The sequence below is a fragment of the Myotis nattereri genome, assembly GCF_964212035.1.
Source record: "Myotis nattereri genome assembly, chromosome: 16".
Taxonomy (NCBI): Eukaryota; Metazoa; Chordata; class Mammalia; order Chiroptera; family Vespertilionidae; genus Myotis; species Myotis nattereri.
The window spans coordinates 49,537,820-49,561,705 of record NC_138091.1 but is presented as its reverse complement, the minus strand read 5'-3'; the positions used below and the strand labels follow the sequence as shown (position 1 = coordinate 49,561,705).

General features: G+C 40.6%; 1 protein-coding gene across 1 annotated transcript in view; it reads left to right on the top strand.

The window, feature by feature from the left end:
- Nucleotides 1-18,998, top strand: part of ABCA9 (ATP binding cassette subfamily A member 9) — a 51,785-nt gene extending 32,787 nt beyond the window's left edge. Inside the window, exons 24-40 of the mRNA XM_081109873.1 lie at nucleotides 927-1,034; nucleotides 3,058-3,231; nucleotides 3,417-3,530; nucleotides 6,114-6,233; nucleotides 7,142-7,210; nucleotides 7,643-7,734; nucleotides 8,917-9,037; nucleotides 9,656-9,776; nucleotides 10,449-10,540; nucleotides 11,345-11,505; nucleotides 12,911-12,986; nucleotides 13,066-13,160; nucleotides 13,842-13,961; nucleotides 14,165-14,305; nucleotides 15,507-15,586; nucleotides 17,852-17,907; nucleotides 18,037-18,998. Of these exons, the coding sequence (XP_080965999.1) occupies nucleotides 927-1,034; nucleotides 3,058-3,231; nucleotides 3,417-3,530; nucleotides 6,114-6,233; nucleotides 7,142-7,210; nucleotides 7,643-7,734; nucleotides 8,917-9,037; nucleotides 9,656-9,776; nucleotides 10,449-10,540; nucleotides 11,345-11,505; nucleotides 12,911-12,986; nucleotides 13,066-13,160; nucleotides 13,842-13,961; nucleotides 14,165-14,305; nucleotides 15,507-15,586; nucleotides 17,852-17,907; nucleotides 18,037-18,135 (1,839 nt within the window). The 3' untranslated portion in view covers nucleotides 18,136-18,998. The remainder of the gene's footprint in view (nucleotides 1-926; nucleotides 1,035-3,057; nucleotides 3,232-3,416; nucleotides 3,531-6,113; nucleotides 6,234-7,141; nucleotides 7,211-7,642; nucleotides 7,735-8,916; nucleotides 9,038-9,655; nucleotides 9,777-10,448; nucleotides 10,541-11,344; nucleotides 11,506-12,910; nucleotides 12,987-13,065; nucleotides 13,161-13,841; nucleotides 13,962-14,164; nucleotides 14,306-15,506; nucleotides 15,587-17,851; nucleotides 17,908-18,036) is intronic.
- The last annotated feature ends 4,888 nt before the right edge of the window (nucleotides 18,999-23,886 follow it).

Below are 23,886 nucleotides of genomic sequence, written 5' to 3'. Positions count from 1 at the left end.
ACCTTCTGGCCTTTTAAATACAGTTCCTCATGTTGTGACCCAACCATAAAATTATTTTCGTTGCTACTTCATAACTGTAATGTTGCTACTGTTATGAATCATAATGTAAATATCTGATCTGCAGGATGGTCTTAGGCGACCACTGTGAAAGGGTCATTCGACTGCCAAAGGGGTCGCGACCCACAGGTTGAGAACCGCTGGGCTAAGAGAAGAGAGAAGTAAGATGATCTCAAAACTCATGATATCAGACCTCATGATACAGATGGCTTGCAGTGTAGCAAGGCAACCGATCATAGATCAGATCAAAGCTTCTAGCAAAACCCAAGGCCCTCTTTGACCTGTACAGGATTTTGACGTTTTTAAGACTTAATGTCCTTACGTGGAATGTGTGCTGATCATTTTTCTCCAAGGCCCATCACTTTTATTTCCTAACATCCCCTACTCATGCATTTATATCTACCAGGTCCCCAAAGGCGTTTGAATTTGCTACTTATGCATTAAGTTGAGCCAGAGGAATGATTCTTCATAAGTGTTAGGCTGAACTGATTTGGCACCACTTTCTGAGAGTAGCGTTGGCAGTCCACAGCTCTATTGCCCATAAAGACATCAGCTTAAATGGTACCCTCATAAAGTTAGAGAGCAGACATTTTGTGCTTACCTTGCATGTTCTTAACTGTGGGACCTTGGCCAATTCTTGCGACCTGGTGGCATTTGCTTCCTCCTAAGTAAAGCAGGAGGCATGTTCAAAGCTCCCATGTTGTGGCAACTTGTGATTGAAAGTTAATGTGGAAAGAAGTTGCAAAGAGAACCTTGGGAAGTGTCTTTGGTAGTCAGATTGGTTGATTTATTTGAGTGATTTAGTTAAAAAAGTAAAAATGACCCTTACACCCAATTGCCATCAACTCTTGTGTTCTGCATGATTTCAGGAGTCCATGTCTGAGGAGTATGAGTCCATGAGCAATCCCTTCCTCTGGATACCTGGGGCAGCCTGTTTTACTCCGTTCATTGCCATGAGCAGCATCGGTGACTATAAAGTAAGAAGGGTTGACAAAGTGTTTACATGTTCTTAATGCCCAGGGAACCCTTTCCCATCTCTGACCATAAGTTTATATGTAGGTGGTACACCTAATTTATGTACCTGAAACAATGAACAGCCCACATTTTCATTAAAGGTTGGCAACTATAAAGAAAATGCTATTTTTCTTAAACCAATAAGAGATCTCAGGAAGGGTAGCTTAGGCGATATCATCATCTAACAGGAAGTGGGAGTTTTATCTGCTCTACCACTTAGTTTTATTCCTAGGCGCTTACCCACAGGCATCCCCTCTTCCTGGATGAGCACAACAGCCCCCCTAGCTGCTCTCGATGGGGCCTCATTTATTGTCTCCTATTCCACACAGTGTAACAGAGCACTATCTTAAAAACACAACCCTGACCTTGTTAATTACCTGCCTAAATCTTCTCAGTGGTTCCTTATCAAACCAAGGAAAAAGAATGAAATACTTGAGTAGCCTCAAAAGCCTGGGTGGACCCGGGTGTCTCCACTTTGATCTGATGCCACTCTCATCTTGATAGCCATGTCCAGCTCTACTGGCTTCTTTCCAGGGTCCCCAAAACCTTAGCTCTACTCACTGCCCTGCCTTCTCTCCTCCTAATCTCCTAGCTTGCAATGCTCCAGATCTGGCACATGGATACTCCTACTCATTGCTGAGACCAGTGATGGTGAACCTATGACACGCGTGTCAGAGGTGACACGCGAACTCATTTTTTGGTTGATTTTTCTTTGTTAAATGGCATTTAAATATATAAAATAAATATCAAAAATATAAGTCTTTGTTTTACTATGGTTGCAAATATCAAAAAATTTCTATATTTGACACAGCACCAGAGTTAAGTTAGGGTTTTTCAAAATGCTGACACCCCGAGCTCAAAAGGTTCGCCATCACTGGCTTAGACCCTAACCCTTCACAAAGGACCCTTCCCTCCCTACCCCAATGCTGTATTACAATTCATCGCCTTTGTAAAGCCTCTCCTATGACCCTGAACCTCCTTAACACTTTTAATTTTACTTGTTTTCCATTTTTAATTTTAATAACATTTTTAATTATGTAGCTATTGTACTTATTTGCTTATTGCCTTTTTACCCCCCCCCCCCCCACACACACACACAACTTAAACTCTACAAGAGCTCTTTGACCAACGCAAAGGCAGGCACATGAACAAATGAATAAATAGGGCATGTCAGCCCTCTAATGTGTCCTCGCTGTCATTCTCTTTCCTGCTTCCTTCCAGCCATACTCTCCTTTCCAGAATACTTATCTGCTTTCAAACTTTCCCCTTAGTTCATCTTTTTTTATAGACTCAATTTCAGATTTAAAATTTTAAATGCTTTTGTGCTTTACTGTTAGAACAGGCCACATTATATTTTAGGACCTTATGTTAAAACCATCATTGCAACAAAATACAGCTTATAGTGTGGTCCACGATATCAAAATCCACTACTGGTTTTCACTTACATTAATGAAAAGTATGGTTTGCTTCAAGACAGGGAGTGTAACATTTTAACGGAAGACTTCTTAGGCCAACCTAAAGAAGCCATTTTTAATGAAGTCGACTAGGGAGATGATCATTTCTTAGACCCCAGATAAAATGCCAATTATAAATGCACTATTGACATCCAGCATACAATTTATCTATCTTATAGGAAATTGTAAGCCTACATCTTTTGATTATTTGTATAATTAGCAAGTCTTCATGATGTCAAAGGGAGGAGTAGCTTTGGAAAGAAAGGAACAGGTATCTTCTTGTTGAAGCAACCCCTAGTCATTCTGTGACGGAATGTAAGCTAGATATGTGGGTGCATTTTCCTTTTAAGTAATGAAGTCATCGTGTACTTTACAGCATTATTAATACCCCAGAAGCAGGAGTGTGGCACGTGAAACCCATTTACTAAGTCAGCATAACATATAGAAGGAACATAGAATGTTTGTGACTACATAGTTGTAATTCCTCAGCCTGAACTATCAGTACCTTTGATGACTTTGTTTTTTTAATCAGAAAAAAGTTCACTCCCAGCTCCGGATCTCAGGCCTCCACCCTTCCGCTTACTGGTTTGGGCAGGCGTTGGTGGATGTCCCACTGTACTTCTTGATCCTCCTTGTGATGCAAATAATGGATTACATTTTTAACCCAGATGAAATGATAGTTATAATCCAGAATTTGTTAATTCAGGTAAGTGGCAAAAATTAGGAAATGGCTCATTAGATTATTTTTAATGGATGCAGTGACATTATTTATCTTAAACCAAAGAACTTCACCTTACTTCTGCTAGTGCATAGTTTGGAAAGTTGGGGTTTAAGTAGGAATACTTTCCTAGATAGCGTTTACCGTATTCAACCTTAATCTTTTCTTTTCAGATCCTGTGTAGTATTGGATATGTCACATCTCTTATTTTCTTGACATATGTGATTTCATTCATTTTTCGCAATGGGAGGAAAAATAGTGGCCTTTGGTCATTTTTCTTCTTAATTGTAAGTAAGCATACAGTGCACATTGTTTTGTTTTTAAACCAGTTTATATAATTTTAAGAATGTATATTTTAATCTTTATACTAAACAGATTGGTAAATTAATGTTGCTCTTTAGAAAATTCTAAATAAGATAATCATAGACACATATAAAATATACTGTATGTGAGGGTGCGCACCATTTATAAACTAGGACCTCAAACATGTCTCTAGGTGTAGCCTGTCCCTGGAGCTAGACACTTCTACCTTCAATAAGTCACTTACAATTTCACTTGAATATTTAAAAACACCTCAAGAATCACATTTCTAAAATATAATCCTTTCCTCAATCCTGTTCTTCTTTGTCTTTTAATATCTGACTTTACTACAGTACCCAGATAATTGCTCATACCAGAAATCTAGACTTATCTTTGATTCCTCTCTGTATCTCCTCATATTCAATCCATTTATATGACCTTAAAACTCAACATTTCTGAAGTGTGTTTGGTGTGTCTCAGTGTCACTGCCACTGCCATTGTCTAAGCTTTCAGCATCTCTCTACTGGAGTATTGCAACAGACCTGTAAATGGTCTCCCGCTTTCTACTCTTGCCTCCTGTAAATTATTCTCCATATAATAACCAATGTGATTCTTTTAAAATAAAATGTATTGAACAGTGTAACCTACATATGGAGAAGTACACCATAGATTCGTTTATCCGGTTTCTGAACTTAATAAAAGTGGAATCATGTAGAAACTCATAGAAACAAAGTAAAATGCTGGTTACCAGGGGCTGAGGGTGGGGGAAATGTTTGTCAAAGAATACAAACTTCCAGTTATAAGATGAATAAGTTCTGGGGATCTGATGTACAGTATAATGATTATAGTTCACAATATTATATATTTGAAAGGGGCTAAGATAGTAGACTTTAAATATGCCCACTGTAACAACAACAATGACAAAATGGTAATTATGTGTGGTGAAGGATGTGTTAACGAACATGATTTTGGTAATCTGTTCACAATATACAAATCTATCAAATGATCACATTGTACATCTTAAACTTACAAAATGTTATTTGTCAATTATATCTCCATAATGCTAGGAAAAAAGATGAGCCACTTAAAGATGAAATTCATTCAACCAAGAAATGAGCCAAAATAAAGAATTCAACAAAATAAAAATTACTATAAAAGCATGGGTAGGGATCACTGAAGTCTGTAAAACATATGTGAATATTACATACCTTTGAGAATCATGGTTAGGGCTTATTTATATAGAAAAATCCTCAAATTCAATAGTTCCTTTTGTAAAGTGAGCATAACTTTAATAACAATCCTGTGAAAGATATAGTAAGAAAGAAAATCCCTGAGAAATTTAATCAGAAAAATCAAGGATAACTCTCTAAATAAAAAGATGGCCAAGCAACCCCAGAAATAAATTTAAAAAATAGTAATAATAAATAGGTGTGATTTAATTCAGAATAAGCTGATGGCTCAGTATTAACAGCTGTCAAACTAAAAGAGGAAAACTGCCTGAGTTAAGAAAATACTGTACAACTCCTTTTTAAAAATATATATTTTGTATTGATTTCAGAGAGGAAGGGAGAAAGAGACAGAGAAACATAAATGATGAGAGAAAACCATTGATTGGCTGCCTCCTGCATGCCTCCTACTGGGGATTGAGCCTGAAACCCGGGCATGTACCCTTGACTGGATTGAACCAGGGACCCTTCAGTCTGCAGCCCAATGCTCTACCCACTGAGCCAAACCAGCTAGGGCCCATACAATTCATTTTTTTAAAAAAAAAAACTGAGCAAAATAAAAAGATAAATATAAGAAACACAAATTACCAAAATCCAATATCATATTACATGGTAAATTATATAGTTATTCACCTAATATCAGCAGTAAAATGAAGACACCTACAACCATTCATATAATGTCCTGTCTCGGTGAGATGGTGTGATGTGTACACTAACTCATGGTGTATAGGAGAATAGACTGTCATCATCTTTTCAAAAAATAACCTGTTAGTAACTACTGAAAATTTAAGTGCGCATACTTCTCAGAATCTCTCCTTAAAGATTAAAAATGTAAATATACAAAAATTTATGTTGACCAGCATTTATAGGAACAGAGAAATTGGAACATCATTTCTAAAAGCAAAATTATTGCATTCTTGCACATCATTCAAGGAAATACTAAGCAGTTATATAATGATAGCTGGTATGCCAAAAACTAAAAGGGGTATCTCTGACCTACTGAGCAATGGAAAAATGCAGGATGTGGAGTAATGTGTAATAAATGGATCCTTTGTCAGAATCTAAATTTAATAAGACCTCCTGCTGGTTTGTATGCACATTGAATTTGAGAGGCCCTGCTGTGTCTTAAAAACCTCATACTCCATCCAGTACAGAATTGTGACAATCCAATACAGAATTCTCTGTGTTGCAGAAGAAAAGAAGTAAGGTGGCAGTACTGGCTTGGGAAGTGAGATGGGAATTGAAAATAAGAACATTTACAAGATGAAGCTCCACTCTCTTGCAAAACATCAAAACGTTCAGATTGTTGCACTTCAGTGAAACTATACTGTGTTTCTATTTCAGGTCACCATCTTCTCGATAGTTTCTATTGAAATGACTAATTATGGATTTCTAGGGCTGTTAATCTGCACCATATTGATCCCGCCTTTCACACTGATTGGCTCTCTATTAATTTTCTCGGAGGTAAGAATCTCACTCTTGTTCCTTTGGTCATGACATGTGTGGCCATTGAAGGCAGCCTTGAATATTGTAAAAATGTAGGTAGATTTTTCAGTTGTACCAGGTTTGAGGTCTCTGTCTTCTGAAAGCCAATTCATTTACCATAGGCGAGAATCATGTTCTCATTCAGTAGGAAAGCCTGCCTTGGTTTATGAAGGTCAAAGGCAACTCCACTGTAGTAGAACTTCATAGTTCTCATGATAACCCTCACTCCTAGGAACAAGTATCCCAACTGAGAGGCCAATGAGATGCCCTTCTTCTGTTATTTTGGACATAGTAGGTTTAAGGCTCCTCATAGACATGCAATGGGAAATACCAAGTAGCCAGTTAGATATATGAGTCTGATATTCAGTATCAGGGTTTTGAGGATTTGGGGGACTTAAAGCTAACCACTTGAGATTCCTCAGCATGTAAGTGATATTTAAGGCCATGGAACTAGATGATATAACCTACAGAGTAAGTATAAGGAAAATACAGCTCATGGACTTGACCTTGAACTCCAAAATTTAAAGATTGAGAAGGGACTGTTGTTTGCCAGGATCTATTCTCAGAAACTCTACTTAATGACATAGAGGAACCATATATAAGGATGTACATCAGTTTCTCCTAGCAGGGCGAATCCTGCCAACTCACAGTGTTCAATATAAAAGCATTGGAGCCTACAGCACAAGCACAGGGTAATAGGCCACTGAGTGACATGAGAAGCGGGGAGGACACACTGCACAGTCAGAAATTGACTTTTACCCGATACATGAGCAAGAATTACGTAGAAGGCTGGCAAGGTCGTGTAATGGGCATTGAATTGTCTTAAGTGAGATGAGATTCATGAACAGATGAGGTTCATCTAAATACACCTTTTTCTCACTTTACAGGGTTCTCCTGACTTGGTGGAATATTTAGGAGCTTCAGAGGAGTATCTGCTATATCTGGCATTGCTGATAGTAAGAAGACATTTCCATTTAACTGTTCTTGCATGAGGGGGATGCATTTGTATGCTTTGCACTAAATTAAAAATTTAATTTTGGTGCTTAAAAATTTGGCACTTTACACATTTGAACACACACACACATACACCCCACCAGAGGCTTCAAATTCTGGATGACTAATGTTATAATGATTGTATGAGACTGAGTATGAAGCCCAAACTCTCACTGGCATGAACAGAGTCAGTATCAGTGTACTCCTTCTATTGATGTCATGCTCTCTCTGGAGAGCAATGAAGCCAACTCTGAGAGTTTCATAGAATATCAAATACAGTGAAAATGTTATCAAATCTACCTTTATATATTATCAAACTCCTTAAGTCACTTCTAATATTGAAATTGTTGTTTTCATGGTGATGCTAATTTTGATTGTCTTTTCCCCCCTCATAGCCTTACCTTCAATCTTTCATTTTCCTTTTCATTCTACGGTGTCTGGAAATGAACTTTAGGAAGAAATTGATGAGAAAGGATCCTATATTCAGGTTGAGAGATTCATGTTTTATTTTAATATTCCTTGTTAAAGACATTTTAATAGGCTTAACTTAATTGAGTAAAAAGTACTGTACAGGATTGTTTTTAAGGGACTGTGTAGTATACACCATTATAATTCTTGGTATGTTAATGAGCTTATAATCTAGCAGGAGATGCTACACGAGCACACATAAGACACTGAAAAAAATAAGGCAGACCATAATTTTACTAACATTCTAGAAGAAAGTCATATACAAGTGGTAGCACTTAAAAATAATGGCTAAATATAGACAAGCAATTGGGTAAATGTAGCCAATCTAGGAAGGAAGAGGAGTCTGAACAAAAGAACAAAAATTGGAATAAATGCTACCACCCTATAGGTTCACGAAGGCTGCTGGAATGAACGTGAAACCTTGTGCAGGAGGTTAATAGGAAATTAAAATTAAGCTAGATACATATTGGAGTGTCTTGGAATAGGGAACCATAGGGAAGGTTTTTACAAATTATGCAATCAGAAACAGACCGGTGTGTTTTGAAAACCTTGCCTAACTCAGAAAGTATGAATCAAGCTCAAGTCTAAAGTAGGCGGTAGAGCAGGAGAGTGACAAGATGACAATCATGGTTTAGGAAATCTACTGACAGCAGCAATTTGGGATGGCATGATGGAAAGAGACAGGAATGAGCAGGAATCAGTGGGGATGAGGAAGGAAAGGGTTAGATTGGTAGTAGCCAGGAAAGAGTGATCCTGTCACATGTACCCAAGACATGAAAGTGCTCAGAAACTGGTGATTGCATATCTTGGGATCTCAGGGACACATCTCTGATTGCAAATGTTTTGATCCATTCTTCTCACTAAGCCTTCAGAATTCCAAAATATCTGTGTCAAAGTTACAGTCCCTAGATTCCTTTATCAACCCTGTCAGAGTGTGAGTACTGTTTTATTATTTATAAAAGAAGTCACAGCCAACAAGGAGGAAGAAACTTAGACCGAAAGCAAGGATGATGTAAAAGCAGTGTCATTTGAATCACTGCTGGAAAGTAGGCTGTCTGCAAGGCAGAGGGCACAGAGCAGAAGCATGGAGATTGTGGGGTGCTCACAGTTACTCAGTCTATGAAAATAATTGATAGCAGTTTGCACAACGTTCATTATTTCTGCTACAAGTTGTTCAACTGGAAACCTGCTCTGATTTTAGAATTTCACCAAGAAGCAGTAAGTTTTTTCCAAACCCAGAGGAACCGGAAGGGGAGGATGAAGACGTTCAGATGGAAAGAATGAGAACAGCGAATGCTGTGACGATCCCGGACTCTGATGAGGTGGAACTACTAGCAATACTCTTCATCATATACTACTGTCTGTCAGATAAAGTGGACAACTAGCTAATCTGAATTTGGGGGTTGGGGATACACACACACACACACACACACACACACACACACTGAGGTTCTTTCATCCTTGCCCAGAGTTCATTACTTGATTTCAGTAAATATTCAAAGCCAGCAGAGATCCAAGAACACACACAAGTTACTCTTTCAGTCATAGTTTTGGTGGGTAAGGCTGACTATTACAAAACCTAAAAGATTTGTGAGCAAAGCAATTCAGAGGAGAGCGTTCACCTGAGGTGTATGTGTGTATGTGTGCACGTGTGTGTGTGTGTGTGTGTGTGTGTGTGCCTATGAGTGTATGTTTTTTAATAGTGTTATTGGTTTGATGAAAGCCTCTGTTCCTATTTTTTGAGGAAGGGCAAGCATGAGTCAGATGATACAGTGCAAATGTCCTTTTGCAGATTGGGAGAATTTGCTTTAAAATGGCAGTTTTGAGGAGAATTGGTTGGATTCACTATTTTACATTGGGAAAGATTTGGCCAGAAGAAGGGAGTATGGGGCACTCACTCATCTCAAGGTGATAATTTTGTTATTCCCTCGTCTTTGCAGAAGCCAGTCATCATTGCCAGTTGTCTCCGGAAGGAATATTTAGGCAAAAAGAAAAACTGCTTTGCCAAGAAGAAGAAGAAGAAAGTTGCTACAAGAAATGTCTCTTTCTGTGTTAAAAAAGGTTGGAAGCAGTAGTTCTGGTGGCAGGGTGATCTTGACCTCTGAAGATGAGGTCTTTTGAAGGGAATAATGCCATCCAAATCTGGGATGATCACTGATAAACATGAAAGGCAGCCAGCTCATCAGCAGTAGAACTCTGACCCAGTCTGCTTCATGGCCTGTTACAGCCATTTGTTCTTTGCATAGAAGACATTAATGTCTGCTCTGCTAAAACAAAAGAGAACAGCCACCAAAAAGGAGGCAGTGTTTATGTTAAGAAGGATGGGATAGCTTTCTTAATAACATTAATTACGCAGCAGGGAATACTGCACAGAAGGGAAATCACTGGGCTGCAGTGGTTCCTTCTTCATACCTAACAAATGGCACGTTTCAGGAAAGTGTCGGTGAAATGCAACAGGCACTGGAATCAAAATTTGTTTCACTTCCATCTCAGCCTCTTATTGGCTGCATGACCTTGGGAAAGATATTGATCCTCTTTACACCGTAGTTTCCTTGCCCATAAAATAAAGGGACATAAGGACACTCGAGTTTGTGTGTGGCTGAGGAATTAGTGAAATAATGTACATAGCACATTTGACATAAAGCTTGACACACAGCGAGCGCCCTCAAATCGTATGTGCTTTTATTTTTATAATTGTTTGTGGTTATAATTCTGAGCACACTTTTTTTTCAGGTGAAGTTATAGGTCTGTTAGGACACAATGGAGCCGGTAAAAGTACAACTATTAAGATGATAACCGGAGACTCAACACCAACCGCAGGGGAGGTCAGTGACACACACAGAGGTGTGCTCATGAACGCGGCCTCAGTGAGGCAGTTAAGATACATATTGATGACAATCTTTAAAAGCACAGGCCATCTTTTCCTATTAATCAATGTGACTCATGCATTGAATAAAGAGGATAAATTAATACAAATTTCTCTCTTTAATTCCAAAAAGTAGTTAGGTGTTGAAAAGAGCTGCATGTTATCTATAGTATGCCTTTTATTGAATGAAAAAGTAGAGACATTAAAAGGAGAGATTTTGGAAAGGAAAGCTAAACATTTGCTTTACTGGAGGTCAGAGATCTTTGTTTTGTGGATTGATGTATTCTGAGAACTTGTTTAATTGAATTGCCAAGATCCAATATTTACTCAGAAAACAGAGATCATATGTTAGAGGGAAATTGAGTAACTGTCTAAATTCCATAGCAAATACTAGAATAGTGTATTAATGGTACTTGGCTTTACGTCCAGCCTAAGTTGGGTGAAATGACGGACAGAGTTCCAAAGTCAAACAATGGACAAACGAATAAGCAAACTTGAATTCAACCGTGGTGATGGGCTTAGTAATAAAGCCTAAACCATTCTAGGAGGGATAGAACAATGTGGAATATCTGCCTTTTGATGTATAGAGTTTCTGGCATTTTTTCCCCAGAGCTAAGAGGTTACTTACGGACTTGTGTACTCTTGGCAGCCGTGTGTGTAAGAGGAGTACATCAGTGCAGTACACACACACACACACACACACACACACACACACACACAACCATAATTTTGGCCAGAAGGTAAGAATGAACTTTTTGTGTAGGTGATTTTGAAAAGGAACAGCGGAGGGGACACCCTCAAGTTCCTGGGGTACTGCCCTCAGGAGAATGCGCTGTGGCCCAACCTGACAGTGAGGGAGCACCTGGACGTGTTTGCAGCTGTGAAAGGACTGAGGAAAGTGGACGCCGCAGTCGCCATCACACGGTACCTGGGGGGGAGACACACCTGTCCTCAACTAGAGCGATGTCATAGATTCACAAAAAACTGAGGAAGGACCATTCTAACTGATGACTCCATACTTACTGGTATGGGAAAAGACTTGTTCACCTAGACCCCAATTCAGAGTTTTGTTCTCTCATTTTAAGCCTGGAGAGGAAAAGTCTATTGAATATTCTTAATACAAAAATATGTCATTGAAAATGTGAATTTAAAAATCATGAAAGGGCCCTGGCTGGTGTGGCTCAATTGGTTGGAGCATAGTCTGATTCACTGAAGGGTTATGGCTCCACATATCCAGGTTGGGGGTTCAATCCCCTGCATGCAGGAGGCAACCTATATATGTTTCTATCTCTCTCCCTCCCTCCCTCCCTCTCCCGTCCTTTTTCTCTAAAATCAATAAAGTGAAATAAAAACAATGGAAGGTTCATAAAGTATCCAAGATAATTTGAATTTTTTTAAATTTTATTTTTCCATTAGAGTTGACCTTCAATATTACTTTGTATTCGAGGCCTAATGCACGAAATTTGTGCAAGAGTAGGCCTGCCTTCCCCCGGCTATCTGCACCGGCTTTCCTTGTAGCCCCGGCTTCATCTGGAAGGTCGTCCAGTCAAATTAGCATAATATGCTTTTATTATTATAGACTAGAGATCTGGTGCATGAAATTTGTGCATTCAGGGGGGTCACTCAGCCAGGCCTTGAGAGCCCTATATAATAAAAGGGAGCCCTTGGGCCCTAACTGGTTTGGCTCAGGAAATAAGAGCATAGGCCTGCAGACTGAAAGATCCCAGGTTCGATTCCGGTCAAGGGCATGTACCTTGGTTACAGGCACATCCCCAGTAGGAGGTGTGCAGGAGGCAGCTGATCGATGTTTCTCTCTCATCGATGTTTCTAAATCTCAATCCCTCTCCCTTCTTCTCTGTAAAAAATCAATAAAATATATATTTTTTTAAAAAAGGGATCTCTTTGGGGATGTCAGACTGATGGCAGTTGGACATCCTTAGTGCTGCTGTGGAGGCAGGAGTGGCTCCCACCACCGCCGCCACACTTGCCAGCCATGAGCCCAGCTTCTGGCTGAGTGGTGCTCCCCTTGTGGGAACGCACTGACCACCAGGGGCAGCTCCGGCATTGAGCATCTGACCCCTGGTGGTCAGTGTGCATCATAGTGACTGGTTGTTCGCCATTCGGTTGATTTGCGTATTAGCCTTTTATTATATAGGATTAGTTTCAGTATACAGTTTAATGGTTAGAGAATCAAATATAGTTTCAATGTTATGACCACTCTGAATAGTGCTTTTAAACATTCTGCACTGTAGTCGTCTGATTTGCCCTGTCTCCCATGTGCCTTCTGGTTGTGCGTTGGTAATGTGGATTGACTCACTGTTTCCTTCAGGTTGGTGGAGGCGCTCAAGCTGCAGGAGGAGCAAAAGCACCCTGTGAAGGCCTTGTCAGAGGGAATCAAGAGAAAGGTAGGGTTGGGGCTGGGGTTACTCCTCCAGGCCCACTGATCCCAGATCCGTGCCAGATGTGCCATTCCTCTCCTTCCAGCTGTGCTTCGCACTGAGCATCCTGGGAAACCCATCGGTGGTGCTGCTGGACGAGCCGTCCACGGGCATGGACCCCGCGGGGCAGCAGCAGATGTGGTGAGAGGATGTTATGAGCAACCCAAAGTGAAAGTGTTTTACTTAGCAAATGAAAGACATTAATATTATCAGGAAAACCAATTGTATGGAGGGAAATCTGAAAGCCCACTGCAGCCAATTTTTATGGAGGAAAAAAAGATATTCTAACAAATTAATACTCAAGAATTTCATTCTTATCTTAGATCGTGTGGGTGTGCATGGCCCAATTTTATACGCAGATCAATCTACATTAAGTTTTTCTGCGATATCTCTGAATACATCTGTGACATCTATTGGAACAAAATAACTATTTAATTATTTTAGGATATATTTTGAAATCTGTCATTTTGCACTTTGGGGTATATGTCATTATTATCATGTTGTTAAATAAGTTCCCTCTTTCTCTATCTTTTTTCCTACCGCCTTTGCATAAAAATTCTTGAAATTTAGCATTTTTATAAACCTTTTACCCAATGTCATTCTCTACATTATTCAGCCCAAGCCATGCACTAATTATTCACTCTAACCAGTAGTTTGGTTATTTCCATGCCTGTTACCCCTGGAAAAAAAAAAAAATCCTGTCTTTGTCTGATCTGAAGTCAATGATTATTTCGTATGTGCCCATAGAAACTTCTTTAATTTTTTATTTTCATATTACCTTGGCATTCCCCCTAGTGAACATTTCCCTTGCTCTATCTTTAGGCAGGCCATCCGGGCCACCTTTAGAAACACCGAGAGGGGCGCCCTCCTGACCACCCATTACATGGCGGAGGCGGAGGCCGTGTGTGACCGTGCGGCCATCATGGTGTCCGGGAGGCTGAGGTGAGTGCCCACACGAGGTCCCCAGTCACGCCCTGCACACAGGACGTTTCCCTGCACAGGGCATCACTGTGAGGAGCAGGAGAGCTGGCTGCTCCGGCTCTCCCTGGCCCTGCCCTGGCCTCCAGAAGCCAAAAATCACCCGCAGTAGATTTCTCTCTCCCTTTTCTTGATTGACTTCCTCCTCTTCCCCCTCTTCCCTCCAGATGTATCGGTTCCATCCAGCACCTGAAGAGCAGATTTGGCAAGGATTACCTGCTGGAGATGAAGGTGAAGACCCTCGCCCACGCGGAGCCCCTGCACAGCGAAATCCTGAGGCTTTTCCCCCAGGCAGCTCGGCAGGAAAGGTAAATCCAGGCGGTGGTCTGTTTCACCTTAGTCTCGGTTTTATTTTCTATCTTCTCATTCTTTTTTTTTTTTTTACTTTATGGTCATTGTGAAAAATTACTAGAGACAGTCCCAAACCCAAGGGCTACCACAGGAGGGAAACAAGAGAACAAAGTGCTCATTTGGAAACTGATTCCGTAAGGGAAGGTGCCAGGTACTAACGGGTACACATACCTAGTTCATTTCAGTTGTCCTTTTAGAGGGTGAAGCCACTCCCATTCAAGGAGATCAGCTGTATAACATCCAGTGCCAGGCAGCAGTCCACCTCGCCGCTGAATGGTATCTCTTAGCGTTTTTATTATCAGTAACATTATCAAGTATTGAGTGGCCCTGGAGGCACTGATAGGTTAGAGAATGCCAAATAACTTGTGGTGGGGCCAGGAGGTGAGCCTAGTCCTTTTTAGTTAAATACGATTCTCACTAGGAGAGAAGAAGAATGATAAGTAATCTGCTTCTTCCCTTGCAGAGGGGTGGGTACCCACAGTCCATTTCCTGCCTTTGTCTCCCATTCCTGCCTAGAGTAAAAGGGGCCTCTTCTTAAGAGCCTTGAAATGATTCTGCTTCAGTACACTGACTTCTTGTTGTTCGGAGAGCATTCACACTGTGGCTGTTTCCAGCGCTATACAGATGTGTCCATGCAAACAAACTATTGGTGCCTTTGTTGCTCCTTTTCATTAACTTTTTACCTATGTCATGATTTTATTTTTTTCAATTACCATTTACATTCAGTATTTTTTGCATTGGTTTCGGGTCTACAGCATAGTGGTTAGACAGTCATATACTTTATTAAGTGATCCCCCTGATATTTCCAGTATCCACCTGGCACCGTACTTGGTTCTTACAATATCCTTGATTATCTTTCCTATGTTGTACTTTACATCCCCGGGACTATTTGTAACTGCCCATTTGTAGTTCTTAATCCTTTCACCTTTTCCACCCAGCCTCCCAACCCCCCCAAACCTGGCAGCTGGCAAGATGTTCTCTGTATCTATGAGTCTATTTCAATTTTCTTTGGTTGCTTGGTTCTTTAGTTAAATGCACATTAAAGCCACAGTGAGATACCACTTCACACCTGTCAGACTGTTGCTCCTTTTTGGATATTCAGTCGTCAGGGGTTGTGCTCTTACAGCCCAGAGTTCAGCCTCACTCTTTTCCTTCCAGGTACTCCTCCCTGATGGTCTATAAGTTGCCTGTTGAGGATGTGAGACCTTTATCGCAGGCTTTCTTCAAATTAGAGATCGGTAAGAGCAACTATTTAGAGGTAAGACTCTGGGAAACAGCCCTAACCAGTTTGGCTCAGTGGATAGAGCGTAGGACTGAAGGGTCCCGGGTTTGATTCCAGTCAGGAGCACATACCCAGGTTGTGGGCTTGATCGCAAGTAGGGGGCATGCAAGAGGCAAGCGATGATTCTCTCTCATTGATGTTTCTGCCTCTCTCTCCCCCCCCTCCCTTTCTATCTGAAATCAATAAAAATATATATTTTCAAAAAGACTCTGGGAAACAGACACATTCAAAGCTGAACACCTTCCCTTCAGGCCTGTCTATTTTTTTTATTTTTTTTTATTTTTGCCTGTCACCAGTCATTAGAACCCTCCCTCAGGCATCCTAGTTCTTGAAAAGATCCTTCCCCTGGAGTTAAGCTTAGGATGGCCCCAGACAGGGCTTCTTTCCACCTTCTGATTCTGCCCTTCCCTTCACTCTGTGGTCTATGGGCCCATTTACCGCACTGACCATTTTGGCCTTTTGACCAATTTTGCAGCATTCCGGTGGGAAGGATTCCCACAATGGGGTCTGATCAACAGGAAGGATTTTATAATTAATTAGAAGCAGGGAGAGAGATGTTCCAAGAAAGCTGCCTCCCTGGAATACAATGGAGCTTTTTCTTAAGGGCCTTCCTGTGTTTCTGCTTTCAAAAATGCCCCCTCCCTCCTCAGATGCCTCCTGATGAGCTTAGTTTGCTGAAATGGAAGTCCTGATTTAGGGGGTAAAAACAACTTTTTATCAGTTTCCTATCCTGTTATGTGAAGATTACACAAAGTACAAGATAACCGAAATGTCCTAAGCTAGTGTTTTTCTCTCTAAATGTTAAGTTAGCCATAGTTACATTCTCAGCAGCAATGCATGTATTGAAATTCCAAGTACAGTGGGGCCTTGACTTACGAGTGTCCTGACTAACGAGGATTTCGAGATCCGAGCCCTCTCTCTGCTGATTTTTTGCTTTGAGTTGCGAGCTAAAATTCGGGTTAGGAGCCAGCTTCAGATACCCCACCGCTAGTTGGAGCAGCGAACTTCACAGTGAACGCCACACTGATTAATGGCATTTCAATTCACTGTAATGGTGAAAATTGATTTAACATACAAGTAATTTGAGTTACAAACTCCATCACGGAGCGAATTAAACTCGTAAGTTTGTTTGTTGATTATAGGGGAATGGGAGTCAGTTGATTACATGGCAGCACATTCTTTGCTTTTTGGAATTTACTTTTTTTTTTTTTTTTTTTCCCGGTAAAAAGGCCCCACTGTAGCTTGGAAGCAAAAGGCATGCCCCATTGTTATTTCTTTACCTTGCTACATAGAGTCATTCTTTTTTTTATATATATATATTTTATTGATTTTTTACAGAGAGGAAGGAAGAGAGATAGAGAGCTAGAAACATCAATGAGAGAGAAACATCGATCAGCTGCCTTCTGCACATCTCCCACTGGGGATGTGCCCACAACCAAGGCACATGCCCTTGACCAGAATCGAACCTGGGACCCTTCAGTCCGCAGGCAGACGCTCCATCCACTGAGCCAAACCGGTTTCAGCTATAGAGTCATTCTTGCATACAATTAGATAGCTTTGAGCTAATGCAAATTCCAGTGAAACTAGTAGCAGTGGGCAAACTACTGCCCAAGGGCTGGATCTGGCCCGTTTGAAATGAATAAAACTAAAGAAAAAAAAGACCATATACCCTTTTATGTAATGATATTTACTTTGAATTTATATTCGTTCACACAAACACTCCATCCATGCTTTTGTTCCGGCCCTCCGGTCCAGTTTAAGAACCCATTGTGGCCCTCGAGTCAAAAAGTTTGCCCACCCCTAGAGCCTCCCGTGCCCCCTTCTTCCTTCAGATTTGAAGACTTGAAGCTAGGGACGTAGGATGGTCAGTTTTGTCTCTCTTCTTACCCTTCTCACCTCTATTCATAGACTGATGGTTTAGGCCTCTCTAGGTCAAGTATAAGGGGAGGAGAGAAGAGATAACATGGAAGCAAAACTTGATTTGATCATTAGTGCTGTCCTATGACAGCAGGGCCTGACTCCGTTTCTCTTGTGGGGTGCTTTTGTGGGTTCTTTGATGAGACCCTCTCCCCTCCCATCTTTAGCCTCTGACCACAGCATTCTGGGGGTGAGTGATGCCTCCTCCTCTTGGCCTCTTGGTACTTTTTATACGTGACTTTGGTATAACTTTCAGGATCCAAAATACATGACTTCCTAATGCCCATCCATCCATCTTGTGCAGTTAAACAGAGCTTCGACCTGGAGGAGTACAGCCTGTCACAGTCCACCCTGGAGCAGGTGGGTCCGCCTTAGAGATTTCTGTATCCCCCATGGAATATAAGGTGCAATGTGTGCATACCCTTTGCATGCACTCAGAGCTCCAGGAGGCAGTGTGACACCCTCTCTCTGTCTTTTCCTCCACGGCAGGTCTTCCTGGAGCTCTCCAAGGAGCAGGAGCTGGAGGACTTTGATGAGGAAGTTGATCTCTCTGTGAGGTGGAAGCTCCTCCAGCAGGAAGAGCCCTAAAGCCCCAAATACCCTGCATTGCCCTTTAGGCCTGTGACTCTTCTTAAGTTAACATTTTATAGCATAATGATACCTTTTCTCAGACATGGACAAGGTACTTTTGAAATGAATGTTACGATTTTTTTCTCAATAATATCACTTACGGTGGGACTAAAGAAGCCAGGCCATGCAGCCTCTGGACCAGCAGCCAAATTCCTTATTTCATGCAATAGCAAACGCAAAGAATACATTTATTACATTATTGTTTATGTTTATGAGAATGGTGCAGGGATTGCTTAATTTTTTTCTCTAAACTTTAAAATATGGGATTTTTAAATCTTTTTTATTATAATACAAAGTAAGACAATGTTGATATAGGGGAATGGGAGTCAGTTGATTACATGGCAGCACATTCTTTGCTTTTTGGAATTTACTTTTTTAAATTAATTCACTGATTTTCCTTTCCTGGCATTTTTAGGATTTTAGATTTTAGAGTCTGTGTTTTGCCTATTGTAACTATTAAGGAAATTTGAAACCCATTAAGATAAATAATTGCAGTAAGACACTGAGTAATCAGGTTGATGAAAAAATGCATAATGTTTTCAAAATTTTGAAACATATTCCTGATTTTATGTTGGCTTATGATGCTAGGGTCCACCCTGATGCAAAGCACTAGAACTTGAAAGATCTTAATTTCCCATGTCTGTACATGTTGTGATTTATTCAACTGGTAATTCTATAAACACCTTAAAATCAACACAATATACTTGTACACTCACACTTAGATGAGTTTTTATTGTTGTTCTTGCTACTTTCATTGTTGCATAAGTCACTGAATTTATGGTAATTTGTTATGCAGCAATTAAATAATTAATTCAGATATATAAAATAAAGTCATAGTTAGAGAAGTTGACCTTCCCAAAGTCATAGGTCTCAGGACCCAGAATTAAAACCCAGGAGTCTTCTGATGACACCTACTTTAAGATATCACCAAGCAGTTATTAAACATATGATTGAGGTTGCAATGAAGGTATAAAGAACATTCCTTCAACTTGAAGTTTTGGTTACCTTTCAGGCAGAGAATCTGAAGAACACAGTAGACACAATATAATCAGCTTCTAATTGTTATGATATCAACTAGAATTATATAAGGATTTGAAGCTAAACACCATTTTTACAGCCTAATCATAGCCAATTACGGTGGTAAATTCAAATGACCCAGTTTTGAACAACAGAAATGTAAAACCTTGATGCTGAAGGATTTTTTGTGCCCATTAAGAAAGTTTATTGCACTTCATTTTCAGGAGAGTCACAGTGATGGATTATGTTGTTTGAATGGTACCAAGATCACTTGGAGATAAAATGCAGTTGCCTCTTTTGTTGAATCATATTGAAATCAGCTGGGGCACTGTTTCTCCTCTGGTGCAGCTTCTTTACTGAGAATCTGGGGGTAAAGACAGCCTCACTTAATTTCCTATGTTGTTTAGGTAGAGACCAGCCGATGCTCACCAATCCCATTCTCCCTCTAAACAGACGGGAAGACTTCATTGTCCAGGCTCCCTTACAGCTACTCTGGGACCATCTTGTCTAGCCCTGGAATACAGAATATGGGCAGAAAGGATGTATGCCACTCTGGGGCCATTACCTAACTTTCCTGCTAGATAGTTTGTGAAGTTTCTCTTTCTCATATATGGGTCAGGAAATAAGGGACTCTGAGATGCAGAGACCACAATGGAAAGTACTCAGTTCCCTGAGTTACCATGTGGAGGTGAGCAGCCTAGAAGAGCCAGCTGGCCTGCATAGGACAGAGACATGAAATACACACACACACACACACACACACACACACACACACACACACTTCAAAACAAAACCAACAACTGAACCACTGCAAGATACTGGTTGAACTACTGACATTATTGAGACTGTGGGGTTGTTACAATAGGGAGCTAACATTACAATGACTAATAGAGTAGATCATGCCAAGAAAGGGGTGGGTTTAAAACCTGAACAGGGCCAAACCGGTTTGGCTCAGTGGATAGAGCATTGGCCTGCGGACTGAAGGGTCCCAGGTTCGATTCCGGTCAAGGGCATGTACTTTGGTTGCGGGCACGTCCCTAGTGGGAAGTGTGCAGGAGGCAGCTGGTCGATGTTTCTCTCTCATCGATGTTTCTAACTCTCTATCCCTCTCCCTTCCTCTCTGTAAAAAATCAATAAAATATATTTAAAAAAAAAAAAAAAACCTGAACAGGGCACTGATGCAATTTCCAAGGACATTTGAACTATCCCAAGCTGCCTGTCCCTGACCCTTGCCTAGATCAGGACTCTTCAAGGGTGCCCCTTCCCACTTGCTTATCTGTGCTGACTGTAACCAGTTGATATTCCCGTCCATCTCAGTTTATCTCCACCAGACTGCCCTCAAGATGTTTAGATAGACAGTAGTAACCTCCTGTTGTCACTGGTCATATCAATGTTGTCCTTGTTTTGGTCCTTGTTGAGTTATATCCATGGCAATTTCAAAGCAAGAGAGTTAAAATCTTGGGTTAAAACTGCTATCTTTTTTTAAATTTTAGTTTTTCAATTACTGTTGACATTCAATATTATTTTGTATTAGTTTCAGGTATACCGCATAGTGGTTAGGCCATCGTATACTTTACAAAGTGTCCCCCCTGATATTTCCAGTACCCACCTAGCACAATATATCATTATTATAATATTACTGACTGTATTCCCTATGCTGTACTTTACATCCCGTGACTATTCTGTAACTACCAGTTTGTGCTACTTACTCCCTGCACCTTTCTCACCCAGTCCCCTACCTCTCCTCCCCTCTGGCAACCATCAGTCGGTTCTCTGTGTCTATGAGTCTGTGTCTGTTTTAAAACTGCCCTCTTGAAATGGAACTTTCATTATAAGTTTTGGAAATATTTTAATGTCCCTTCAAAATCGCTCTTTAGGCACGATCCAAGCCAAAACACCCAAGATGCTTTTGGATGAATCTACCCTTTCTCATAGTGTAAAAAAAAACAAAACAAAAAAAACCAGGAAAGGATAGCTTAATTTGGATATGCAAAACGTATATTGAGTGAATGCTTGCAGTGTTTGAAGTAGAAGGTAAGAGTCATTTATTCAAAGGGCCAGATGAATGAAAACATTACAGCGATTATGAATAATTAATTTCAATAACAGTGGGCTTCTTTATTCTTATACTAGATGTGAATTTCTCAACAGTGACACTATTGACATTGCCCTGGATAATTTCTTGTTGGGGGCGGGAGGAAGAAAGAGAAGCCGTCCTATGTACTGTAGAATTTTAAGTGGCATTCCTGCTTTAGATGCCAGTTGCAACCTGTCCTTGAGTGTGACAACCAAAAATGTCTCCGACATTGTTCAAATCATCCCCCTTGCACTAGAATGATGTGTCAGGAGGCCGTTTGGGGAGAGAGGGGATGCTGGTCAAGGAGACTTCCTATATTTTATGTTGAGCAAGCAGAATTTGGTACTGTTTTCTGGGATTAAAAAAAAAAAAAAAAGCAAAGCTGTGATATGGGAAGCAGAGAAGAATCCAGAATTTGCTTTTTAAAAAGTCCAACTCCTGATTAGATTGCCTGAGTCAGCAGGTCAGTGTAGGTCGCTCTTGGACAAATGCTTTTTTATTGACCTTTAGCTGTACTTGGTTGGCTGGCTGTATTGTATCATAAAGAATTGTCTTATAGAGGGAATCTGATATTTGTAAATGTTCTCGTGCCTCAGACAAAAGGGGCTGATTTCGAAATATAAAATACTACCTTTACAAAAAAAAGAAGAAGGAAGAGGAGAAGGGGGAACCTCACTATTTAAATAGGAAGAAAGTAAAGAGCTTAGTCAGTGAAAAGCATTTTCTCCACTAGGATTTTCTGGACCTTTGGATTGATTTCTAGACTCAGGCAATCTAATCAGAGTTTGAAGCTAATTTTGGATTCGGTGTTCTCCAGCCAAGAGAATTGCAGCCACAACCTCCCTCCAGAAAGCAGTCTGAATAAGACTTTTCAAAGCAGGGAAACAGTTCAACCATAATGCCGACATGTGTGAGGGTGGGGCAAAGGGGTAATGGCCACCATAATGAGAAGGTAAGTTCAGACTGAAGGTAGGTAGGCAACTCCATACACTATAACAGGACCTATTACAGGGCAATTTACGTATGGGAAATTGGGCTGGAGTGAACAGATGGCAAAGCAGTTTTTCGCAAATTATTCTCAGGCAGACACCTGTTACAATATATTTTAAAATATATATATATGTTTTTATTGATTTTAGAGAGGAAGGGAAAGGGAGAGAGAGAGAAACTTTCTTGAAGAAGAGAGAAAGAAGCATCAATTAGCTGCCTCCTGCCTACCTCGAGCCCGTGACCTAGACATGTGCCCTGACCGAGAATATACCTGGCTTTCTTACAATTGTTGTGGTAGAAACGTTGATCTGACATAGTCTGCTACATCTACCCCAAATCAGAAGCACCCAGCCAACTTCTGTTTGAAGTTCATAGGTCTATGAATATTTGCAAAAGGGCACAGTACTATGAACTCAGTGGCTCAATTATGTGTAAACTAGAAGCCTGTTGCATGAAATTTGGGGGAGGGGGGATTCCCTCAACCCAGCCTGCACCTTCTTACAGTCCAGGAGCCCTTGGGGGATGTCCGACTGACAGCTTAGGCCTACTCCCCATGGGAAGTGGGCTTAGCCATAGTCGAACATCCTGAGCACTGCTGCAGAGGTGGGAGAGGCTCCCCTCACCGCCGCTGCGCTCACCAGTCGTGAGCCCAGCATCAGGCTCAGCAGCGCTCCCCTTGTGGGAACGCACTGACCACAGGGGGCAGCTCCTGCATTGAGCGTCTGCCCCCTGGTGGTCAGTGCACATCATAGTGACCAGTCCCTCTGTCATTTGGTCGATTTGCATATCAGCCTTTTATTATATAGGATCATTTATGCAAGAGAAAACAAAGACTCAATGCACATGAATCATAGCATGTTCTGGTTAATGTGCCCCCCAAAAAATTCATTAGAGTAAAGAATATTGAAATGATAGAGAAGTCATCTGGTCAGCTGGTCAAAAATAGTGGGAATGACATTCATATCAGACGAAGTAGTCTTTGGAGCATAGAAAGTTACCAAGGATAAAGATGGGCATTACATAATGATAAAAAGGCCAAGAAGACACAACCATCCTAAACGTGTATGCACCCAATACCACAACTTCCAATTACATGAGACAAAATCTGTTAGATCTGAAAGGAAAAACAAAGTCTCTAGTTTTTGTTGAAATCTTCACTACTCTTCTCCCAGTAATCAATAGAAACAGTAGACAGAAAACAAACAAACAAACAAACAGAAAACCTTAACAGCAACCAACTAGATCTAACTGACATTTATCTAACACTCCACTCAATCAATAGCAGAATATATCTCCTTGCATTTGCAATATTCACCCAGCCGGATGGTATCTTGGGTTATAAGGCAAGTCCTAATTGATTTGACATAAAAAATAAATTTTCTGACTATACAGTAATAGATTTGAACTAGAAATCAATAACCCAAAGATAACAGGAAAATCTACAGAGACTTGGAAAGGAAACAACACATTGCTAAATAATTCATGGCTCAAAGAGTAAGTCTCAAGGGAGATTAGAAGATACTTGGAACTGAATGAAAATGTGAAATAGAGGAGTGAAAATCCTGATTTCCCAGGTGAGATTATCAATTGGGCAGTCAAGAGTTTTGTGTAAAGAGGAGCTTCCC